Genomic DNA, 24,346 nt, shown 5'->3' with positions numbered 1-24,346 from the left:
TAAACATGTTCTACCAATGTTACATGTTAATTCCTAATGTCCATTTAAAAGGCTGACGCTAATGAAAGAGAACATAGCCTGGATTATGCAGTCAGCAGTGAAGCAACAGCCCTTGCTGCTTACCTCAGAGAAAGCTGTCTGCAAAGGTCTAGTGATCTCTGTCATGGTTTACCCCTTTCCCATCAGCAGTTTAAATCTGGCACCAAATGAGGAGGATGCCTTGACATGCAGCAGCAGAGATGTCAGAAAGCAGGTAGGTAGTCAATCACTATGAAGCATTCACAAACAGCAAACCAAAACACGTAATATCCTTCGATTTTAATTTTCAGGTAGCAAAATAAATGATTATGGCTGGATTAAGATAGAAGCTAAAACAAAGATAAATAAACATTTTTTTCCAAATACATTTTTTTTGTTGGAGGAATTTGACATTCCACAAATTTAAAATTAGTTTTTCAGGGTCAATGAGGGAGTTCAGCAGTTATTATTACATTAGTACACCTCATTCAACAAGGTGCAACTTTTTCAAGGGTTTTTACAGCAAGACTAACACCTTAAGAGTGGAAGCTGTAGTCAGTTCAATTGATTTCCACCGACTGCAGTATAGGGTGCCTCAATAGTGCACCCTCTGGAAAAAGTAGAATCACAAATAAAGACGAGGCGCTGGAAACAGGTCTGACAACAGCATAAAACCCCTTACATTTCTACCTTCCTTCAGTTCTGCAGAGTCATCTTCCACTTGAAACATCAACTCCGTTTCGCTCTCCATAGATGCTGCCAAACCTGCACATTCCCAGCACTTTCTTGTTTTTATTTCAGATTTCCAGCACCCACAGTATTTCCTTTTATTTTAGAATCACTGAAAGCAACTTCTGGATTTCCATGTGTGGACTTCAGGGGTTGCTGTCAGTTTCAGTGGACTAACGCTGGCAATTGCTGACTGTATTCCCACCATCACTATTGCAAATTCCAGGCCATTGCAATTTAAGCACAGTGAGCTAAATGTATTCAAAAAACTAAATTACTCTTTCATTGTCAGCACACGTTTTGAATGAGTTATAGTATTCCAGTTCACATTGCAGAAATATAAATTGTAACTGATTGAAGTTGTGGAAAAACAAAGCTAGTGTTTAAAATCTACTAAATGTGGAAAGGATGTTAATAAAGTAACATTCATGCCACTCAGATGCCAGGCAATGGCTGTCACCAACAAGAGAGAATCCAACTATCTCCCCCTTGACATTCATTGGCATTAACTACCATTATTGAACCCGCCCACTATCAACCTCCTGGGGCTTGCTATTGACCAGAAACTGAACCCATGACCAGCCATATATATGCTGTGGCTACAACAGCAGTTCAGAGGCTGGGAATTCTGAAGTGAGTAACTCAGCTCCTGATTCCCAAAGCCTGAGCACAAGGCACAAGTCAGCAGTGTGATGGAATACTTTCCACTTGCCTGGATGAGTGCAGCTCCAACAACACTCAAGAAGTTTGTCACCATCCAGGACAAAGCAGTCTGCTGGATCAGCAACCCATCCACCAGCTTAAAACATTGATTCCCTCCACTGCCAATGCACAGTGACAGCAGTTTGTACTATATAGAAGAATCACTGCACCAACTCACCAATGCTCCTTTGACACCTCCTTCCAAATCCACAAACCTCTATCACCTAGAATGACAAGGGTGGCAGATGGGAACACCACCAGCTGCAGGTTCCCCTCCAAGCCACACACCATCCTGACTTGCAAATATACTGCCGTTCCTTCACTGTCACTGGATCAAAATCCTGGAACTCCCTTCCTAACAGCACTGTGGGTGCACAGATGGACTGCAGCAGCTCACCACCACCTTCTCAAAGGCAATTAGCAATGGGCAACAAATGCTGACCTTGCCAGTGACACCCACATCCCATGAAAAAAACTGTGTGTGTGTGTGTGTGTGTGTGTGTGTGTGTGTGTGTGTGTGTGTGTGGGGGGGGGTGGTTTGGAGAAAGATAAGGAAACACCCAGAAGAGAGTTTGGGAAGTGTTGTAACACAGTTGTTTCCAAGAAATTTTGCAAAGATTCCTTCACCTAAACATATGAACAAGACTATAATTTTGATTTTACTTTAAATGTAACGCAAGAGTTTGCAACAGAAACAAGCCAATGAACGCTTCAGCTACTTGGTCCGCACTCTAGGAGAATGTCCATCTAAAGGGAAAAGAGAAATTATATTTATGCAACTAAAAAAGAGCGGCTATCCATTCATTAATGCAGTACTAATTTTTCAGTTGATCATGATGGGCAATCAACAAGTGCACAAACTACTTGGCAGTCATCAGAAACTGAGCGGCTCATTAAAACAAGCTCTGGAAATAATTAATTGAGCAAGAAACAATGATCAGATGTGATTGGGTCACTTAGCCTCCAGATTACATAGATAATCCTGAACACCTTGCAAGAAATTGATTTCCACTAAGTTATACTGTTAGAAATTGACTACTATTGAACTTCATTCATATTTGCCTCACATACTGCTGGCTTTACAGTCATGCAGCCTCGGTGTCAGCCAGGTCAATATTGTATATTACATCGAAGTGCAGTTGTATAAGTTTTGTAGGCAGTTCCTGAATGCCAGACAGATGGTTCCTGAACACCAGACAAACGATTCCTGAACAACAGTAGTCAGTATCACAAGAAGAATGATGAAAAATAGTTCTCAGCAGGAACATGCTTCTCGCCATCATTAATGGCTTCTGAAATCTTCAGAAATTTAATTATACACCCCTTAATAATCTGACAATAGCAGTTTTATGTAGTGAAACTCAACATTCATGTAGGCAATTTTGGGCACCACACTAAAGATAATGTCAAGGCCTTAGAGAGGATGCAGAGCAAATTTACTAGAATGGTACCTGGGTTAGAGAAGTTCTGTTACATGGAGAGAAAACAGAAGGTTAAGGGGAGAATTGATACATGTTCAAAATCATTGTTTGTCTTTGAAAAGGGAAATGGATAAATAATTGAAGGGGAAATGTTTACAGGGCTATGGGAAGTGGGACAAATTAAACCACTCTTTCAAAGAACTGGCATTGGTACAGTAGGCTAAATGGCAGCCACCGTTAGTGCACCATTCTACACTTTGAGTACACTTAAATAGACCTCAGCTGAGGATGTGTTTAAGTCCCTTGGTGGTGACAAAGGATGGTGCGGTACAAGGCATTTTTTCTTTAAAATTTGAATACATTGTCACCAATACAATTTGCTTCAAGGAACTATACTCCCAATTTACAACTGAAAGCATACAAAAATAACGTAAATACTACCCTTTTAAAATAATAATGACATGCTTCATGTTACAGTTACTTTTCCACAAAGCCACAAATAGTGAAGTATTTAAAAATTTTTGCCTAGTCCCATGAAGTTCCAATTAGTATCTGTTCCCAACTCCGTGCTCCTTCTAGTGATTAACTGATCTTTCTTTGTCCTGAAGTTTCTAAATAATCTACTGCTTTATTGCCTCTTGCAAATTTTTACTGTTTTCACAATGCCTCTTAAATCTTACTTATCTTCAGGAATGCTCACATTAAACATGTCCACTTATTCAGGAAGTGGCCCATGTACACAAGACCCTTTTGTCAGCCAGAGACGAGACTTATCTCAGTCAAGCAGACTTCACATGAAGAGATAGTGTCACACAACAGATCTGCATGTCATAGATGATAGTTGTCCTACCCTATTATGAAATAGAATGATTTGTACACTCCTGCTAAAATCTATCAGCGTTAGATATAAAGTAGGCACCATAAAACTTTAAACATCCAAGTTACTAACCCTGCATCAGAAAAATGCTAATACCTGTAAATGAAATGGAAAGATTATTTTAACCATACTTTGAGGGGCAATACTAAAGCTAAATACCAAATGTAGCTGCCATTTTCTAAGCAATTAAATTGAAGAGTTGAATTATTTTGTTATTTGAAGCATCTCAAGCCCCTTGTGTATCTATTGAATTTCGCATCACTGTGCAGTTTAACGCTGGTGAATTTTCAAACAAGCCTCCTGAGTAGGTTTCTAAAACACTTTCTAATCAGCACAACAGAATTTCAACACAGTACTGGGGAGAAAATGTCTTCACATAAAATGTTTAAAATATTAAGATCATTCTGCCACAGAACAGAGGAGCATAACTAACTGTCTTTAAAGTTTACTCCTTTTAATCAGTGTCTTTGTGCATCTCATACAACAGTGGTTTTCTTTATAAATGAACAACTGGTGGCTGTGTGCCACAATACTCCATCTCCTCATTAAATCTTTTACAGCCTGGTGATTAAAGTCATTGAGCTTCCTGAAATGGTGGTGCTTCGATCTCCCACTGGCTCACAGATAAAGATCAATTTCTCAAAACATTTTTCAGTTATGGAAGGGGTGGGGAGGTGGAAAAGAAAGAGGAGGCAAATAGAAAAAAAAAAATTTGCTAGGGTTCTGACAACCTATTTCAATAGAGCTATTCCAACCAGAAACGTGCCTACCTGGATGCCAGGTAAAGCCACAATCAGTTTTGGCTCTAATCTTAATAACCAGACTGTCTGTAAGGGACTTCCTGCTAATTATCTCACAAAAAAAGGCTACTTGGCTAACATACCAGAGGGTGACAGGTGACCATACACCCACACCCCAATGAAGATCAATATCTTCAAGAAGGGAGGAAAGAAAATTAGCACGTTACTAATTTCTTCCAACACCTTCCAATCCACAGCTGGAATAAAAACATAGTCACATTGTGTATGCTTATTATGTTAAACACATCTTTATTTTTGCCCTTGCTTCAAAGTATCTCACTTCTTGCATTCCCAGAACATCCTTCCTTTGGTACATAACTTCAGCACAAAATAAAGGATCCAGCGTTCAACATAAAGTTTAACATACAGCACAACAGCATTAGATTTTCTGTAAAGAACAAGTAATCCATTGATATTACAAGGTTCTGCATTCCTGGCTTTCATGACTGCAAACCAAAACAAAGAAACTTCCATAAGAATCATAACTCTAGTGATTGTCACTCAGAACAGGAGAACTTATCCACACTGGTGTGAAAGGAATCTCTAAACACTGACCTGAGGAATAGTTGCCAATAGGACTTCCTGCCAGACTCTCAGGACCACTGCTAAACTGAAAGGTACACTATCGACTGAAGTGATCTCACCATGGGACATTTTACTAGATTAATGGCGCTATATAGAATGCAAGTGGTCATCATCAGACCTAAAATGACAAACACCTTGACTTACAAGTTCCATTAGTTGATGGGATGTTTCATTTTCTTCCCCACGTCACTTAAGGAAACCACAGTTTCTTGGGCAAGATGGTTTTACAGTTCCATCACATAAAAATCCGCTCTGAAAAGAGCATATGTTTCTTAAAAGTTCCTTGGAAGAACCAATAGGCCTCAACGTTCATCATCAGGTGGTCAAGTTAGTTATACATAGTGGAGGATGGGAATATGGGTAGAATCTTACTGCTGGTTGCTCAGGCCATTGTGTGTGTTATACATAAGTGCATTTTAACATTCTTGCTGCGGCAGGTCAACTGTGCAGTATGGATGGCAATACATTCCTTGAGTAAGGGTAGCCATACGTTACTGATGAGTCAGTACACATCACTGTCTTGGGGGATGGTCTGGTGTGGTAGACCTCCACAGCCTCAACCTTCAAAACTTCTCATCCATCACACACTAGCAAATAAGAAATATTATAGGCAGCATTCAAAAACAAAATATAAAGCAGAATAAACTCTGCATTACCCATTCAAAGGTAATTTTTGCAAAACAATTCGTCAAATAGATTAATTTATTTACCTGACACTATATAGACTTCATTTGCAGACAGGAAGCTTAATACCAATTCCTTTCGGGCCTCATTAAAAAAAAAGCCTTAAAAAAATTACATATAATCAGTTTGCAAACAACAATTACAGATCTGCTGTGGCTGTTTTGCAGGTTCACCTGTGCAAGCAGACAACAGCATATCAGAGTTTTTCTCCCAAGTCTGGGAAGCCATTTCACTAGCTGTCCTAAAGTTGTTTGAATCTTTTTGATATTTGGTTGACACCCTCAACAGCTCTTAAACTTTTTCGATTTGCTTTCATTTCCTTTCATTCACATATGGTGCTACTCTACAGCCTTCCAAAACACTGCATTCAGAAGCTCAACAAAACAGATGTTTCAAAGGATTAGATCCAGAAAAAAGAAAACTTAGCGCTGGTAAAATAATAAATCAAGCTAACTACAGCTACATAGAGAAGGATTTCAATTAGACCAAACATACAGTCAGATTATTTGTGCCTGTATTTGTGAAATTAAAAATTGTGTAATCTCAACATCAGTAGAAACCAACATCCATTCTTGCGTGCTCATGCTCAGCGGTCTGAGAAACTGAATCCCAAAAAAGCTACCATAATTTTGTGTACATAAGTGTTAAGAACTCGATGGTAGTCAAGGACAAGGGAAAAAATGTCAAAGCTTTGCATGCATAACTTTTCTGAAACAACCCCTGCTTCAAACTAAATGAGCTTATGCAACACAACAGAACCTATACCGGTTATCAACTGAGATCCAACAGGCTCATAGTTTTACACTTTAAAAAAAAATTCATGTAATTTTCATAACCCATGCAAAATTCATGACATTCCCAGTTGTAGTTCGGTATTTTAAAAGACTGAGCGGCAACATGTATAAGAACCTAAGAAAAAGGAGAGGGCTCTTCAGCTCTTTGAGTTGGTGCCATCAATTAACAAGCGCATCATGGCCCATGATCTGCCCCAATGCCAGCTTCCCGCACAATTTCCATGTCCCTGGATTTCATTAGAACCCAAAAAAATCTATCAATCTCTTGAATATTCAAATATTCAAAGACCAAGCATCCACAGACTTTGGCAGGGGATGGGGGGGAAAAAAAGAGGAAGGGGGTGCAGATAATTCCAAAGATTCACAAAACCTGAGGTTTTAACTCAGTCCTACATGGCCGACCCATTATCTGAGATGTGACCCATAGTTCTAGACTCACCAACCGGAGGAAACATCCTCTCAGGCCCTTTACGAATTTTATATGTTCCAAGTGGATCACCTCTCATTCTTGTAAATTTTAGGGAATATATGCCTCGTCTGGTCAATTCTCATAGGACAATTCTTTCATCCCATAACTAGTTACTTCACAAAGTTAGTCCTCTTGTCTCAAGGGTTCACTGCAGTATTTCTACAGGGGTACATTCAAATTGCACATAAAACAGCCTTTTTTTAAAATTCATTTAGTGGATGTGCGTGTCACTGGCTGGGGCAGTACTTACTGCCCATCTCTAATTGCCCTTAAGACTGTGGTGAGCTGCCTTCTTGAACTGCTGCAATCCTTGTGGTGTAGGTACATCCACAGTACTATTAGGGAGGGAGATCCAAGATTTTTATCCAGCAGTGAAAGGACAGCGGTATGTTTCCAAGTCAGAATGTTGAGTGACTTGGAAGGGAACATCCAGGTGGTGGTGTTCCCATCTATCTGCAGCCATTGTCCTTCTAAATGTTAGCGGTCGTGCCTTTGGAAGGTACTGCTGATGGAGCCTTGGTGAGTTTCTGCAGTGCATCTTGTAGATGGCACATAATGCTGCCACTGTTCGGTGATGGAGGGAGTTTATGGAAAGGGTGCCAATCAAGTGGGCTGCTTTGTCCTGGATGGTGTCAAGCTTCAGTGTTGTTGGAGCTGCACTCATCCAAGCAAATGGGGAACAGTCCATCACACTCCTGACTTGTGCCTTGCAGTTGGTGGACAAGCTTCGGGAAGGGGGCGGTCAGGAGGCAAGTTACTCACCGCAGGATTCCTAGCGTTTTACCTTCTCTTGTAGCCACAGTATTTATATGGCTGGTCCAGTTAAGTTTCTGGTCAACGGCAACCACCAAGATGTTGATAGTGAGCGATTCAGTGATGGTAAAGCCATTGAAGGTCAAGGGGCAATAGTTAGATTCTCTCTTGCTGGAGATGGTCATTGAATGGCACTTGTGTGATGTGAATGTTACTTGTCACGTATCAGCCCAAGCCTGGATATTGTCCAGGTCTTGCTGCATTTGGACATGGACTACTTTAGCATCTGAGGAGTCAAGAATGATGAACATTGTGCAATCATCAGCAAACATCCCACTTCAAACCTTATGATGGAAGGTCATTAATGAAGCAGCTGAAGATGGTTAAGCTGAGGACATTACCCTGAGGAACTCCTGCAGTGACGTCCTGGAGTTGAGATGACTGACTTTCAACAACCGCAACCATCTTAGTTTGTGCTAGGTATGACTCCAAACAGCAGAGAGTTCTCCCCAATTCCCACTGGCTCCAGTTTTGCTTGGGCTCCTCGATGCCACACTCAGTCAAATGCTGCCTTGACGTCAAGGGCAGTCACACTCACCTCACCTCTGGAGTTCAGCTCTTTAGTCCACATTTGAACCAAAGCCGTAATGAGGTCAGAAGCTGAGTGACCCTGGTTGGACCCAAAATGATCAGCAATGAGCAGGTTATTGCTAAGCAAGAACCGCTTAATAGCACTGTTAATGACCCCTTCCATCACTTTACAGATGATGGAAAGTAGAATGATGTGACAGTAATTGTCTGGGTTGGATTTGCCCTGCTTCGTGTACAGGAAAAACTTAGACAATTTTCCACATTGCCGGGTAGATGCCTGTGTTGTAGCTGTACTAAAACAACTTGGCTAGGGGCACGACAAGTTCTGTAGCACACACCTTCAGTACTATTGCCGGAATATCGTCAGGGCACGTAGCCTTTGCAGTATCCAGCGCCTTTAGCCGTTTCTTGATAACAAGTGGAGTGAATCAAATTGGCTGAAGATTGGCATCTGTCATGCTGGGGGTCTCCAGAGGAAGCCAAGATGGATCATCCGCTCGGCACTTCTAACTGAAGATTGTTGCGAATGCTTCATCCTTCTCTTTTGCACTCATATGCTGGGCTCCCCCATAATTGAGGATGGGGATACTTGAGGAGCCTCCTCCTCCTCCTCCCGAGTTGTTTAACTGTCCACCACCATTCATGACTTTATGCGGCAAGATTGCGAGTGTGGATCAGATCCATTGATTGTGGAATCGCTTAGCTCTATCACTTATTGCATATGCTGTTTGGCATGCATGTAGTCCTGTCCTGTAGCTTCACCAGGTTGACACCTAATTTTTAGGTTGGCCGGTGCTGCTCCTGCCATACCCTCTTGCACTCTTCATTAAACCAGGGTTGATCCCCTGGCTTGGTGGCAATGGAAGAGTGGGGAATATGCCAGGCAATGAGGTTACAGATTGTGGACGAGTACAATTCTGCTGCTGCTAATGGTCCACAGTGCCTCATGGATGCGAGTTGCTAGATCTGTTTGAAATCTATTCCATTTAGCATGGTGGTAGTGCCAATCAACACGATGGAGGGTATCCGCAATGTGAAGTTGGGAATTCGCCTCCACAACGGCTGCGAGATGGTCACTCCTACTGATACTGTCATGGACAGATGTATCTGCAGCAGGCAGGTTGGTGAGGATCAGGTCAAGTATGTTTTTCCCTCTTGTTGGTTCCTTCATCACCTGTCGCAGGTAATGAAGGAACCAAGTCTACCAGTCTAGTAGCTATGTCCTTTAGGACTCGGCCAGCTCGGACTGTGGTGGTGCTACTGAGCCACTCTTAATGATCGACATTGAAGTCCCCCACCCATTATACATTCTGTGCCCTTGCCACCCTCAGTGCTTCCTCCAAACATGGAGGAGTACTGATTCATCAGCTGGGGGGTGGGGGGGGGGGGGGTTACATGGTAATCAACAGGAGGTTTCCATGCCCATGTTTGACCTGATGCCAAGAGACTTCATGGGGTCCAGAGTCAACATTGAGCACTCCCAGGGCAACTCCCTCCCAACTGTGCCTTCACCTCTGCTGGGTCTGTCCTGCTGGTGGGACAGGACATACCCAGGGATGATGATCGTAGCTTCTGGGACATGATCTATAAAGGTAAGATTCCCTGCATATGGCGATGTCAGGCTGTTGCTTTGGAGACAGTTCTCCCAATTTTGGCACAAGCCCCCAGATGACTGTCAGATTTTCAGCAGTTGAGGGAAGATTTGCCCCTAGTGAATGTTGTGCAATTAAGGCAGGCAGAAGTCAGAAAGCAAAAGCAGATTTTTATTCAGGATAAAAAAGAAATCTCGTGGAGAAAAATGGCTGATACTTTGCGGTTTGTGGGATATAGAAGTAACAGCTCACCCAAGTTAAAATAGAGAAAAGATGAAGTTGGCGCAGTTGCCGCTATTAGCGTTCTCAACATAGCAGGAAAAGGCTGCACCAGTGCAAAAAATTCTTTCAGACACAGAAGTGGTTAATTCAAAGATAAAAACTAAAAACTGCGCATGCTGGAAATCCAAAACAAAAACAGAATTACCTGGAAAAACTCAACAGGTCTAGCAGCATCGGCGGAGAAGAAAAGAGTTGACGTTTCGAGTCCTCATGACCCTTCAACAGAACTGATCTTTCTTTACAAGGAGAGGGAAATATAAGCTGGTTTAAGGTGTCGGGGGAGGGGGAGGGGGAGAGAGAGAGAGAGGAGGATAAGTGGAGGGGGGGAGTGTTAGGATAGCAGATCATCAAAAGATGTCACAGACAAAAGAACACAGAGGTGTTGAAGTTGGTGATATTATCTAAACAAATGTGCTAATTAAGAATGGATGGATGCGCGGGAGATGGGCCGGACACGCAAACTGGAGGAACAGCACCTCATCTTCTGACTAGGCACTTTACAGCCTTCCAGACTGAATGTTGAATTCAACAACTTTAGGTCTTGAGCTCCCTCCTCCATCCCCACCCCCTTTCTGTTTCTTCCCCCTTCCTTTTATTTTTTTGTTTTCTTTTCCAATAATTTATATAGATTTTTCTTTTCCCACCTATTTCCATTATTTTTAAATCTTTTATGCTCCCCCACCCCGACTAGAGCTATATCTTGAGTGCCCTACCATCCATTCTTAATTAGCACATTCATTTAGATAATATCACCAACTTCAACACCTCTGTGTTCTTTTGTCTGTGACATCTTTTGATGATCTGCTTCTATCCTAACACCACCCCCCCTCCACTTCTCCTCCTCCCCCACACCCCCTCCACTTCTCCTCCTCCTCCCCCGCCCCCCTTAAACCAGCTTATATTTCCCTCTCCTTGTAAAGAAAGATCAGTTCTGTTGAAGGGTCATGAGGACTCGAAACGTCAACTCTTTTCTTCTCCACTGATGCTGCCAGACCTGCTGAGTTTTTCCAGGTAATTCTGTTTTTGTAGTGGTTAATTCAAGACTTCCTCTCGTCATCAAAATTGAGACTCCATGGTCCAGGAGGCATTCAATTAAAGGTTAAGGGACAGTTGACTGCTAAACTCCAGTACAAAGAAGAGAAATTATAGAAACTTTGTATGTGATCCATAACCAATCAACGTTAAGTCGAAATGCTTGCACAGATCTACAATTCATCTCTAAAGTAGATGAATTAGAAAACCTTGAACAAACCAAGCAGATTTCCCAGGAACGGCAGGTGAAGGAACCAGACAAACATAATCAAGGCAAACAACAAATAGCAGATGCATTGTCATGCATTCCTGTTGAGAATCTCGACAAATTCCTTTGAGAATTTACAGTCATTTCCCTCCATTGACTACAAAATTCCTATCAGCAACAACAGAGGCTGAATGAAATCCGACAAGCACAAAAAGCAGATGAAGAAGGAGTTAAAATTAGAGAATACTGCATAAATGGGTGGCCAGCAAATGTTGCAAACAATCTCATCCTGAAACAATACTTCGAGCAGCAAAGATATTTATCTCAATGTTGAGGATGACTTGCCAATTTATGACGAGAGGTTGGTCATACCAAGGGTCCTCAGATTCGAGATTCTTCAGAGAATACATCAGGAGGCCTAGACATTACGAAGCATCAGGCTAGAGTGTTAAATTCAGTCTGGTTACCAGAGGTCTCAAAATCACTGGAGGAAATATATATTAATATAGTACATATTAATGATACTGATATATATTAATGGCCAAGACTGTGGTGTTCAGGGAATGATTTCAAAATTTGCAGATGTTATGAAGATTGGAAACATTGTCAACTGTAATGAGGATAGTCTTGAACTTAAAAGGACATAGACATGTTGGTGGATTGGGCAAACAAGTGGCAGATGAAGTCCAATGCAGGGAAGTGTGAGGTGATTCATTTCGGTAGGAAGAATATGGAGACACCATATAAAATAAAGGTAGAAACTTTAGAGGTGCAGGAACAGAGGGACCTCAGTGTATATGCACATATGTCATTCAAGATGGCAGGGCAGCTGAGAGCAGTTAATAAAGCATTAATATCTTAGGCTTTACTAATAGGCATTGAAGACAAGAGTAAGGAGGTCATTTTGAACTTGTATAAAACACTAGTTAGGCCTCATCTGGAGTACCGCATCCAATTCTGGGCACCATACATGAGGAAGATTGTGAAGGCATTGGAGCAAGTACAGAGGAGATTAACAAGAATGATTCCAGGGGTAAAGAACTGTAACGATGAGGGTAGATTGGAGAGGTTGGGACTGTTTTCCTTGAAGGAAAGAAAGCTGAGAGGAGACTTGATAGAGGTATTCAAGATCCTGCGGGGTACGAACAGGGTAAATAATGAAAAACTGTTACCACATAAGGGAGCATCAAGAACTAGAGGGCACAGATTTAAAATAATTGGCAATAGGAGTAAACATGAGGAAAGTTTTTTCACCCAGAGGGTGGTTGGAGTCTGGAACAAAGTCCCTGAGAGGGTGGTGGAGGCAGGTTCAATCGAGGTATTCAGAAGGGAATTGGATGTCTATCTCAAAAGAGAGCATATGCAAGGTTATGGGGAAAAAGCAGGGGAGTGGGACTAGGTAAAACGCTCTTTCAGAGAGCCAGTGCAGACTTGATGGGCTGAATGACCTCCTCCTGCACTGTCAAGATTCTGTGATGTTTGTAAGGAGGACCTTGCAGGGTCGACAAGGCTGTTTGTGCCACTGTAGTTTCCAGTGCCTCAGTTGATGCTGGGTGGTCCATCCAGTTTCATTCCTTTTTATCAACTTTGTAGCAGCTTCATACAACTGAGTGGCTTGATAGGCCATTTCAGAGGGCATTTGAGAGTCAACAACATTACTGTGGATCTGGAGTCACATGTTAGCTAGACCAAGGGAGGAAGGCAAATTTCCTTCCCTAAAGGACATGAGCAAACCAGATGGGTTTTTACAACAATGGTTTCATGGTCATCATTTGGCTTTTAATTTCAGATTTTTATTGGATGCAAATTCCACCATCTGCCTTGGTGGGTATCAAACCTGGGACCCCAGACCATTCCCCGGGGTCTCTGGATTACCAGTCCAGTCCAATAATACCACTACACCACCACTTCCCCACATAATCGTGAATACAAGTAGTCCCAATGTAATAATCTGTGAAGTGCACATTCAATTTTTTATTCTTTTATTTGTTCACAGGATGTGGGCATCGCTGGCAAGGGCAGCACATATTGTCCTAGAGATAGCGTTGAGCTGCCTTATTGCACTGCTGCAGTCCATGAGGTGTAGGTACACCCATAGTGCTGTTAAGGAGTTCCAGGATTCTGATCTAGCAATACTGAAGGAACAGCAATGTAGTTGCAAGTCAGGATGGTCTCTGGCTTGGAGGTGAAGTTGGAAGTAGTGGTGTTCCCATGCATCTGCTACCCTTTTCCTTCTAGGTGGGAGAGGTCACAGGTTTGGAAGGTGCTGTCGAAACAGCCTTGTTGAGTTGCTGCAGTACATCTTGGAGATGGTGCACACTGCTGCCACTGTGCATCAGTGTTAGAGGGAATGAATGTTTGTGGATGGGGTGCCAATCAACCGGGCTGCTTTGTCCTAGATAGTGTTGAGCCTGAGTGTTTTTGCAGCTGCACTCATCCAGGCAAATGGAGAGTATTCCATCACACTCCTGACTTGTGCCTTGTCAAGGATGGACAGATTCTGGGGAATCAAGAGGTGAGTTGCTCACCACAGGATTCCTTATCTTGCAGCTACAAAGTTAGAAATGTATGGTAATGATAGGTAGGAAATTAACCATAGGCCACAAGGGACTATAGGCATCTCTATTAGACAGAAGCAATTCGAGGGGCACCACTCCACATCAAGCATGGGGCAGATGAGGAGGCAGGTCCCAAGTCTACTTCAGTCAGAATGGGAACTGAACCTGTGTTGATGGCATTATTCTGAAGCGCACACGAGCTATCTAACCAATGAGCTAACTGGCACCTATGTAAATTCAAACATGCAAACAACTGGAAGCAAGGATTCGACCATCTGATATTTTCAAAATTTAAACCAATTGTTCTCTAAGCTCAGGCATATATTTCAATCGTAGCCTGGCCATGAATCTGCAAGATCCACCCTAAAATTAAACATACAGAAGCTAAGCAGCAAGTGCCAATAGCAAATTACTTGCCTATTCATCTTTTCTAAATGTGTACTTACATTTGACACAGAACCCTCATTACCCTGTAATATTCAGAAAAATAAAGTGCAGGTATTAACAGTTTGAACCCATCAGTGCAGAGTCATTTAGGATGAGGGGAGAGGGCTGCCAGAATTTCAATTAGCAGTCTTCCCCAAAATGGTAGAAAATTCATTGCAACATGTAACACAAAAGGTCAGCAACGCATCAATATTCATGGTAATAAGCTGCTCAAACTTGACGTCATGTCAATCCTTCAAAATGTTGGGCTCACAACACACTCAAGCCATGTACTAACTTGAACTAATTTCATCAATAAAACATAAAACGGATACCCATATGGATAAGAATGATAACTAGAAAGCAAAATACACATTTAGTTCTCATTTTAAAACTGATAAGCTTATACCATCCTTAAAAAGCCAAGAGCTAAGGTTAACCATTAATAGTTAAAAGTCTCCTGGATTAAAAAGCTGTTTCTTGCACTGTTTCTGAAGCAAAATTTTAACCAACAGTGCTGTATAAAATAGACAAAGTTAAGTGTACAATTTTTAGTGTAGTTTGCCTGATCACCCTACAGGTGAAACTACTAATATAGGTCACAGCTGGGCTTCTAAACCACGTATGAATAAAGCCCATCTGTTTCCTGGGATTTTCAGCATTAATGAGAAACTCCTGCTCACTGATGCAGATAACAATACCCTCGTGTCTTCCCTAATGTACAAGCAAATGAGTGATGAGCAATATATTGCTCTCATCTCTGCTCAGTGGCTATCCACAAAATAGAAATAAGACAGTCTGTACCTATTAAATGCTAATGCAAGTCATTAGAGAAGGTAATCTTTGTACTTGAACCAAGCCTGTAGAAAATACCAATTTGAAATGTGCTTTTATGATGTGCATGGCATTGCCATATGGTGTGATCTTCTAATCTAAATATTAATCAACATTTAATCCATGGGCATGAATGTTATTTGTGATCAGATTAATAAACTGTCAGCTGAGAAATTAAAAACAAGGGACTCATCTTCCCTTAATTTAGTCTAAATAAATCATTAAGACAAGAAACAACCTGTATTATTTCATGTGTGCGCAAGGTTAATGTAATTTAACTGAACTCAACAGAGATTCAAAAACCCTTAATGCTCAGGTACTTATTCTTCCATAAAACAATTACCCAACATTTTTTCAGAATGGACGGAATTGAAGAGCTATAGTTTGGCCTTTCATTAATTTTTTGAAGCAATTCTGTTTGTTAAAGTTCTGTTGTCAGCTTCTACTGATGTGCAAAAACAAGGAAAAATGTGCAAATGAAACAAACAGAAGATACTTAAAAAACAGGAGGTTCATTATTATCTGCAGAGAAAAACAGAGATTCAGTTTTGGTCAATGTTCTTCTTAAGAATTCAAGACTGAAAGAACAAGCATTTCAACAAATTCAAAAAGGGGAGGGTAAAAGAGAGCTAAGAACAGAAGCAAACATTGATACCAAAAACAGAGATGCAAAGTTAATGGGGAAATACAGGCAATTCACCTGTTAACCTCCCCTTTGTGATTGCAATAACTGTTTGGAGGCTCTCTTCCTCTCTTTCTGTTGCTATTAAGATGTTTCATCATCTTTCAGTTCTGAAGGATGTCTGAAAGGTTAATCTGTAAGAGCAAATTAATAAAATCCAGGCAACCTGTTCATGGCTCATAGATCATCTTTAATAGTGCCATGGGATCTTTTACGTCCAATTGGACACAGACAGAGGCTATAACAACGTCACATTGACGATCACACCTACAGCGTGCAGCACTTCCTCAATAGTGCACTGACAAGTCAACTTAAATTAATGCACTCACATTTGCAGTGGGCCTTGAACACAATCTTTTGACTTTGCTCAAAGTGCTACCAACCAAGCTGACACATACAATACCGTATCTTAAAACACTGAAATCTTTCTACCCCATCTTAAAATATATTGTAACATTTTGTAAAAGATATTTTTGTCCATATTACCTCTTTTTGCCTTAAATTTCCAATGTATATCCTTTTATTAGTCCTTTTCCTTATTCATCAAATTACTGGGTACAAGTTCTGAACTGCCATTCGTATCTGTGTCACAGTGTTAATGCAATTTCTAGCAGCACATAAGTGACTTTATTCTGAAACTTATAATTTTTAGTTAAGGTAAACAAAAATGAATGAGAATGTGCACCAGAATGCCCCAAATGTTTATTTGTTAAACTCAGACCAGTGTGCTACTTAGTCAAGATTTGCTCTCTGGTCTGCACTCATTTAGCTGATCTCAACCACTACAGATAGATCCTGCAATTGGACTCAGTTGACTCAGGTTAGAGGGGGAAGGAAAACTCTACTAGGGTTCCCATTCCTGATTGTTACAACAACTTTTATTTATATAGTACCTTTAACACAATAAAGCATCCCAAGGCACTTCACAGGAGCATTATCAAACAAAGCTTGTCATTAGGAAAGATGACCAAAAGCTTGGTCAAGAAGCAGATTTTTAAGAAGTATCTTAAAGGAGGAAAGCAAGGTAAGAGGCAGAGAGGTTTAGGGAGGAAACTCCAGAGCTTGGGGGTTCAGCAGTTCAAGGCAGGATTATCAATGGTGGAGCAATTTAAATTGGGGACTTGCCAAGAGGGGCTTGTGTGTGGATAGGATTGTGCTCAGCTGTAATTTTCTGATTTACACCCCCTCCCCATTGTTGAAATACCTGATGGCCTTCACAGCCGAGGTTTAAGTATAAATAACTGCCACTTATATTAAGCTCTCAATAAAAAATGGCACATATAAAAATCATATTCTAATGAGTCAAAGAGCAATAAGGTTTTATCCAAAAAACATATTATTGTGCACATTTTGGACAGTGTCAATAAGAATGACTAGAGAATAATTTTTGGGTTCCTTTAAGAAGCAAGAACTCAATCGGATTTTCTATGATAAATGAGCCTGGAGGGTTGGAAAGGTTTGGTTCTGTTCCAAGAGATCTCAACTGCCCAGCCTACTCATACACAAATGTAAATAGTTCTGGTAATCATAATATCACTAACAAATAAGTATGCTATATAGAAACAAAAAAAGGGGGGGGGGAAATCAAAAAACTCAGGGTCAACACCACTGTAGATCTTATCCTGAAGGATTTTTCTTTAAAGGGGAGAGAAAACAGAAAGAAAAAAAGCAGAGAAAAAACAGCCACTTTATATGCCCATCCTCAGTCAAGTGGATGGACAGATGACCTGCTCCCATGCCAGGCTGCTGACACTCATGCCTGTCAGCTAGCAAGTTTTAAACTCAAACCAGAGTTTAGCACTTCAGCAAGGCCGACACTTAGTGCAGTCCTGGGGAGTGTGGCATTGCCAGAATTACAAACCTTCAGGTGAAACTTTAAAATAGAGTATTTTCTCCCCAGTCAACAGGCAATGAAGAAGCCCTCCAATAAAAAACAGATTAACTAGTCATTCATCTCGTTGTATTTCCTAGGACCTTGCTGAACACTAACTGTATAAACATACAGATGCACACACTCACTCACATATCACATGTTGAAATATGATGAGACAAATGATGAGTTTTTTTTGATGGTTGAGGGGAAACTCCATGCTCCTCAAAATTTATTTTACACTGCAGAAAACTCCTCTCGTGAACCCATCTAACAATTCCTAATCACACAAAATTAGGGCTCACGGGATTGGAAATAATGATCAGGTTAGATTCAGGACTGGTTAATGGACAGTAATAGAGAGTAGGAACAAACATGTAATTTTCAGGATGGCAGGCTGTAACTAGTAGGCTACTACTTGGATCAGTGTTTGGGCCTTAACTATTCATAATCTTTATCAATGGTCTGGATCGGGAGATCAGTGGCGAAATGATGGCACTCACTGTTGATCTTGAAGAAAGCTGCCTGCAAAGATCTAGCGATACTTGTGGTGTGAATTTCCCCTTTTCTGACATTAATATAAACCTGACACCAAGTCAAGGGAGCCTCCAGACATTGCCAACAGTGATGTCAAAAAGCAGGTTAAGCAGTCAGGCACATGGAAGAATTCTCTCAGACAGCAAATTCAAAACTAAAATGAACTGATTGTCCTTCACTTTTTATACATGTTAGAGAGAGCAAAAAGAAGTTTGGGATATACACGAGAAGCTGAAATATCATAAACAAACTAAGAAAATAAGTTATGTTAAAGAAACTTTGAAAATTGCTCTCCGTGGAAAAAAGCTGACGTTCAACAATTATAAAATTAGTTTTCCAGGGCCAGAAAGTTTCTTAGAGTGGTTATGACTTATTATGCCATAAAAAGCCTATTTACACCTCATTAACAGGCGTAACTTGTTCAGGTTTTTTAAATAGTGTTATTACAGTTGTAATGGTGATGTTCTTGTCAGTTCATTGATTTCTAACGATTGCTGCCTGCAGTGACTTCAACAGCGCACCCTCTGGAGAAGCAAGGAATTAGTGCCAGCAACCTCCGGCTGGGCGCCACCAGATGATGTCGGTTTCATAAGGTAATGATGGTGAACACAGTTTTGCAGCTAAGGCAACTGCAAAATCTGGGCTGTTGACTTAAATGAGAGGACTGAGTACAATATATCCAAATGTGCTGACAATACAAAGTTTGATGGGAAAGTAAGCTGTGAAGAGGATCAGTAAAGGCTGCAAAAGGACAAGTTGAGTGAGTGGACAAGAACCTGGCAGATGGAATATAATGTGGGAAAGTGTGAAGTTAACAACTTTGGAAGGAGAAATAGCAAAGCAGATTTGTTTTTAAAATGTCAAGAGACAGGGAAACATTGCTATTCAGAGGGACCTGGATATGCTTGTACAGAAATCACAAAATTACAATGTAGATACAGCAAGCAATTATGAAAGAAAACAGGATATATTTTAATCCCTCTGTAATAAAGGCTGAGAGTAAAGAAATCTTACTGTAATTATATCGGTTCTTGGCGAGACCACACCTGTGCAATTTTGCCCTCTTGAGCCAAGGACGACATATTTGCCTTACAGGAAGTGCAACAAAGTTTCACTCAACTGGTTTCTTAGGTGAGGGAATTGTCCTATGAGGAGGGTTTGTGTAGACAATGCCTATATTCCCTAGACTTTAGAAGAATGAGGGGTGATCTTGAGGGGCTGGACAGTTAGATGCTGAGGAGTTTCAAACTGGGGATCACAGCCTCAGTATAAGGAATCTGCTTTTGAGGACTGAGATGAGGAGGGTTTTTGTCGAAAGGTTGAAATTACTTGAAATTTGCTGAGTATCTTCAAGACAGAGATCGATAGATTTTTGGATTGTCAGAGAATTAAGGGATAGGATGGGAAGATGGAGTCGAAGTAGATCAGCCATGATCCTACCACATGGCAGAGCAAGCCGAAAGAGCTAAATGACCTTGTCCTACTCCTGTATGGCTGCCTGAATTACAATGTTGCTAACCTATCTCCTCTTCCCCATCCTTTTAATTAAATTTAAACTACCTTGGGATGGTATCAGCTGGGGCAATCTGGTGGCAATACACACTGCGTATCAAGGAGTACAGAATTGGAAAAGAGAGCCCGAGGACTTCAAGCACTCACACAGATTAGTTAGCCATCTCACAATTACTGTAGTTAGGAAGCTATGAAGGCTGTTCCAAGTCCTGACCTGCAGTAGTGTGAGTCGATGCCTGGGGGAGCAGGTTAGCTACCCGTTCCGTCAACTGCATCCATTGGATGGTCTGAGCAGACAAGACAGATTTCTGCGCCAAAGCTTGTGTCCTATCCTCTAACTCTGCAGAATCAGGGCCAGCTGCAGATGTGTCGTTAAGTCAGAATTTCCAGAGCAGAAACATGTTGCTTATTCAGCAATTTGTCATTCAACAGTTATAGCATTACATATTATTGCTGAAAGGAGACAAATATCTCGCTTTTAAGCTAGGCATTGAAGTTAACAATCTGGTAGGCTTTCCTTTAGCTGTCCTTGCATTGTTTTTCAGGGTTGGTGAACATCAATCTAGTCATGAATTGAGAATATGACCCATTCACAAATGCTTTTAGGTAAATATTACAGTAATAGACATTAGAAGACAGCTCATCCTACATTTACAACAATGCACACTAAATCAAATTTGATTTTGCTCAAACATGTCCTTATTAAATTCTGGTTCTATTTCAGAGTCCACTTGATCCAAATATAACTCAATTCCATGCATAAATTAGCACTAAGAAATATGATGTCCATTATATTAGCTGGTGTTTCATGAGGAAGATTTTTTTGCAGCAAGGATCAACTAAGAAGTTCATGTTCTGTATCCCATAGACCACTGTAATTGTAGGGCAGTCTGTCTCAGTACAATCTTTCTGCAAGCAACAATTAGAAATTGAGCAGAGAGTGCTTACTTTTAAAATAAATCTTTGAAAATCTGAAGGAATACCTTGTGTTTTGTCATAGTGCTAAAATGGTTATTTCTGAAGAACACACACAATTCTCCTTCTTCAACCGTGGAAATCAGTTCACATAAACCGTGGAATGTCAGTTGGGTTGCTGTGCTGTTCAAAAACTGTTCTGCAACAAACCCTAGGGACATATAAAAATCCATTCAGATTATTCCAGTTAAATACAAGACATTAGTCTGAACTCATCACAGGCACAACCTAAGTTAGAAATGTAAGGATCATCGAAATGGAATGTTAAAGGTTTGCACTTATACTTGCCTGTTTTAAGAGTTAATGAAGTAGACTTACGCCTCAAATTGAGATGTTAAAACCCCTTATTAAGCATTTCACTTATTGCCATAAAAACTTCTACCAGATTGTTGCAAACTACATAATGGCTGGAAGAGTCTCACATCTGTCAAAACTAATATGCCCATATCCTGCTTCCTGAAATATATTGTTCAAAAAGAAATGAATAATAAATTTTAAAAACCACACCTTCCTCAATGGTTCACCTAATTAAGGCCATACGAAGCAGAAAATCCAAGGTTCAAGTCCCAGTTTGTGTTTAGTTAGCTGATGTCAGCCAGAGTGGAAGTGTGAAAATTGATCTTATCCCAGGCTAGGGCAAAGGACAAACTACAAAGGTTCCTGCTCCTAATCACTATCCAGTGATCTCCTTCTGGAAACTGCCTATGTTTGGACAGAATCTGTTTCAGCTGTGATGCTTTATCAGTTGAATAATCTGCCAGCAGCTATCAAGACTCAGACATGAAGAATGGTTACTTAAGTAGGATACTGGAGGACACTTGGAGAAAAATAATCACAGTACTTAAAGGGGGAAAAGGGAAAATATCTCTGGACAATCTTAAACAACAAATAAACTGTTAGTACTGGCACTTCCAAACAAAGACACAATCTTAATTATGTTCTCATCAATACACTTCTCACTGTTTGCCCTCATCAAAAAAGTTCTAAAAATCAAAACAGTCTGGCAAAATACATGAAATTATGAAAAATGGCAATCATAATTTCTAAAGTCTAAAATGGCTTTCTAGCATCTCCTACTAAATGGAGATTGGAGTGGGATGATAGCAATCAACAAAACAAATCTCCATACGTTAATTTGAAATAAAATTCTTCACAATACTTTTAAAAATAATGCAAAAGGCACTATTTTTTGCAGTCTCAAAATTATTTTCAATCCTTTTTTCTTCATTCTTTCATGGGACGTGGGTGTGGCTGGCAAGGCTAGCATTTGTTGCCCGTACTTGTACCCACTGGAGTTCAGAAGAGTAAGAGGTGACTTGATTGAAACCTTAAAGATCCTAAGGGGTCTTGACAGGGTGGATGTAGAGAGGATGTTTCCTCTTGCAGGAGAACCTAGAACTAGGGGGGGCACTGCTTATAAATAAGGGGTTGCACATTTAAGACAGATGAGAAATTTTTTCTGAGGGTAGAACGTCTTTGGAACTCTCTTCCTCGAAAGGTGGTGGAAGCAATCTTTGAATGTTTTTAAGGCAGAGCATGATAGATTCTTGATTAACAAGGGGGTGAAAGATTATCGGGGGTAGGCAGGAATGTGGGTTGAGGTTACAACCAGATCAGTCATGATCTTATTGAGTGGCGGAACAGACTCAAGGGGCCGAGTGGCCTACTCCTATTCCTAATTCATATGTTCGCATCTATGTACAATTGCCTTTGGGAAGGTAGTAATGAGCAACCTTCTTGAACTGCTGCAGTCCATCTGCTGCAGGTACAACTGAGTGGTTGCTAGGACATTCAGACAGCAGTTAAAAGTCAACCACATTACTGTGGTCTGGAGTCACATGTAGGCCAGACCAGGTAAGGAAGGCAGGTTTCCTTACCTATTAGTGAACCAGATGGGTTTTTACGATAATCGATGAAAGTTTCATGATCACTATTACTGAGAATAGCTTCCAATTCTAGATTTAATTAATTAATCTCATTTTATCAATTAATTTAATTTAAACTCCATCAGCTGCTATGATAGGATTTCAATTCTTAAAAGGAAATCTGTTATCAAAAAAATAAGCACTCTCAATATAGAATGAGGGGAAAAAGTCAAAAGCAAACTAATACAGGTGTGTTGCACAAAACTTCGAGTATCCTGATTCAAAGAGATAAGCCTGGGAGTGTATCATCTGCCTATCTTCTCATCAAGTAGTATTGAGATAAGCCTGGGAGTGTATCATCTGCCTATCTTCTCATCAAGTAGTATTGCTTAGCCCAGAGGGTCCCAAAAAAAGGGATGATAGCTTAAAATAAATGAGTGTGTCTTGTTAAAATAAATGCACATAAAGCAAACCCCCCACACAAAAATACAAGGCCCAATACTGGTTGCACCATTCTTCTAATACCAAGCCTATAAAAATCTCAAATAATTTATGCCACACAAATGTGTGACAATTTAACAGCTTTTTCTGCAACACAATCTGTAATAAATATAGGTTATTTCATTGACAGAAGAAAATTGTGACTTGTTTCAACAGTGTAACACACTAATAGTGTAACAATAAAATGTGTAGGATCAATGCAGCCTCAAGCAGAAGTGCAAAGCACAGCCAGAACCCAAATTATTTTTCTTTTATTGGCAAGGCACCCTTTACTGAAGCTTAGGCACAACTTGAAAGAAGCTCTAGTCTATAACAAGCTTTCAGTCCTGAAAATGTGTGAATTAACTCTTGGTTTTCTTGAGAGGTGCAAATTCAGATAGACAACAGTTATATCCCAAACGGAAAGTAAGAAATTAACTCAATTAACAAGCTTGTCAGCCTAATCACAGGAACCAATACATCCGCTTCCTTTGTCCAATATACATTCAAAATATATTCTGCAAACCCTTTTCTTCTCACACATACCAATTTCTGAAAGGACACAACTGCCCACTAAATAAAGAAAAATGCACTGCTTGAAGCAACTCATAGTTGGATTTTCCATTCCAGTTGGAAATCAGCTAACTTCAACACTTAGATAAAAACAAAAATGCTAGAAAAACTCAGGTCTCGCAGCATCTGTGGAGAAGGGAAGAGAGTTAACGTTTTGAGTCCCTATGACTCTTCTTCAGATCTGAGAAGTAGGAAAGCTTCTCTTTAGCTATGAAGGAGAGTCATATGGACTAGAAACATTAACTGTTTCTCCCTCCACAGATGATGCCAAGCCTGAGTTTTTCTAGCGCTTTTTGTTTTACTAACTTCAACACTTCTTCCTAATGACACAACTGACATCAGAAACTCGAGGGAAATCACATGCACAACCTTGGATCCAATTGCTCCAAGGCACAGTTAGCCTATGAATCGTCAATATCAAAGGAATGCCTTGTGAATGTAAATAACTGTCAACTTGCATAATTTGCATCATTTTTGTGCTGATTTAAGTCAACACT

At 40.5% G+C, this 24,346-nt stretch overlaps 1 protein-coding gene across 4 annotated transcripts in view; it reads right to left on the bottom strand.

Moving 5' to 3' along the window:
• mindy2 (MINDY lysine 48 deubiquitinase 2) overlaps positions 1-24,346 on the bottom strand; it is a 71,272-nt gene that overhangs the window by 14,917 nt on the left and 32,009 nt on the right. For all 4 annotated transcript variants that reach the window (XM_041174824.1, XM_041174823.1, XM_041174821.1 and 1 more), the window contains one exon: positions 20,940-21,082. In XM_041174824.1, coding sequence (XP_041030758.1) covers positions 20,940-21,082 — 143 coding nt within the window. The remainder of the gene's footprint in view (positions 1-20,939; positions 21,083-24,346) is intronic.

This window comes from Carcharodon carcharias, chromosome 26 (assembly GCF_017639515.1).
Source record: "Carcharodon carcharias isolate sCarCar2 chromosome 26, sCarCar2.pri, whole genome shotgun sequence".
In the NCBI taxonomy this organism is placed as follows: Eukaryota; Metazoa; Chordata; class Chondrichthyes; order Lamniformes; family Lamnidae; genus Carcharodon; species Carcharodon carcharias.
The sequence above is the reverse complement of the archived record's forward strand: the minus strand, read 5'-3'. Positions and strand labels throughout refer to the sequence as shown.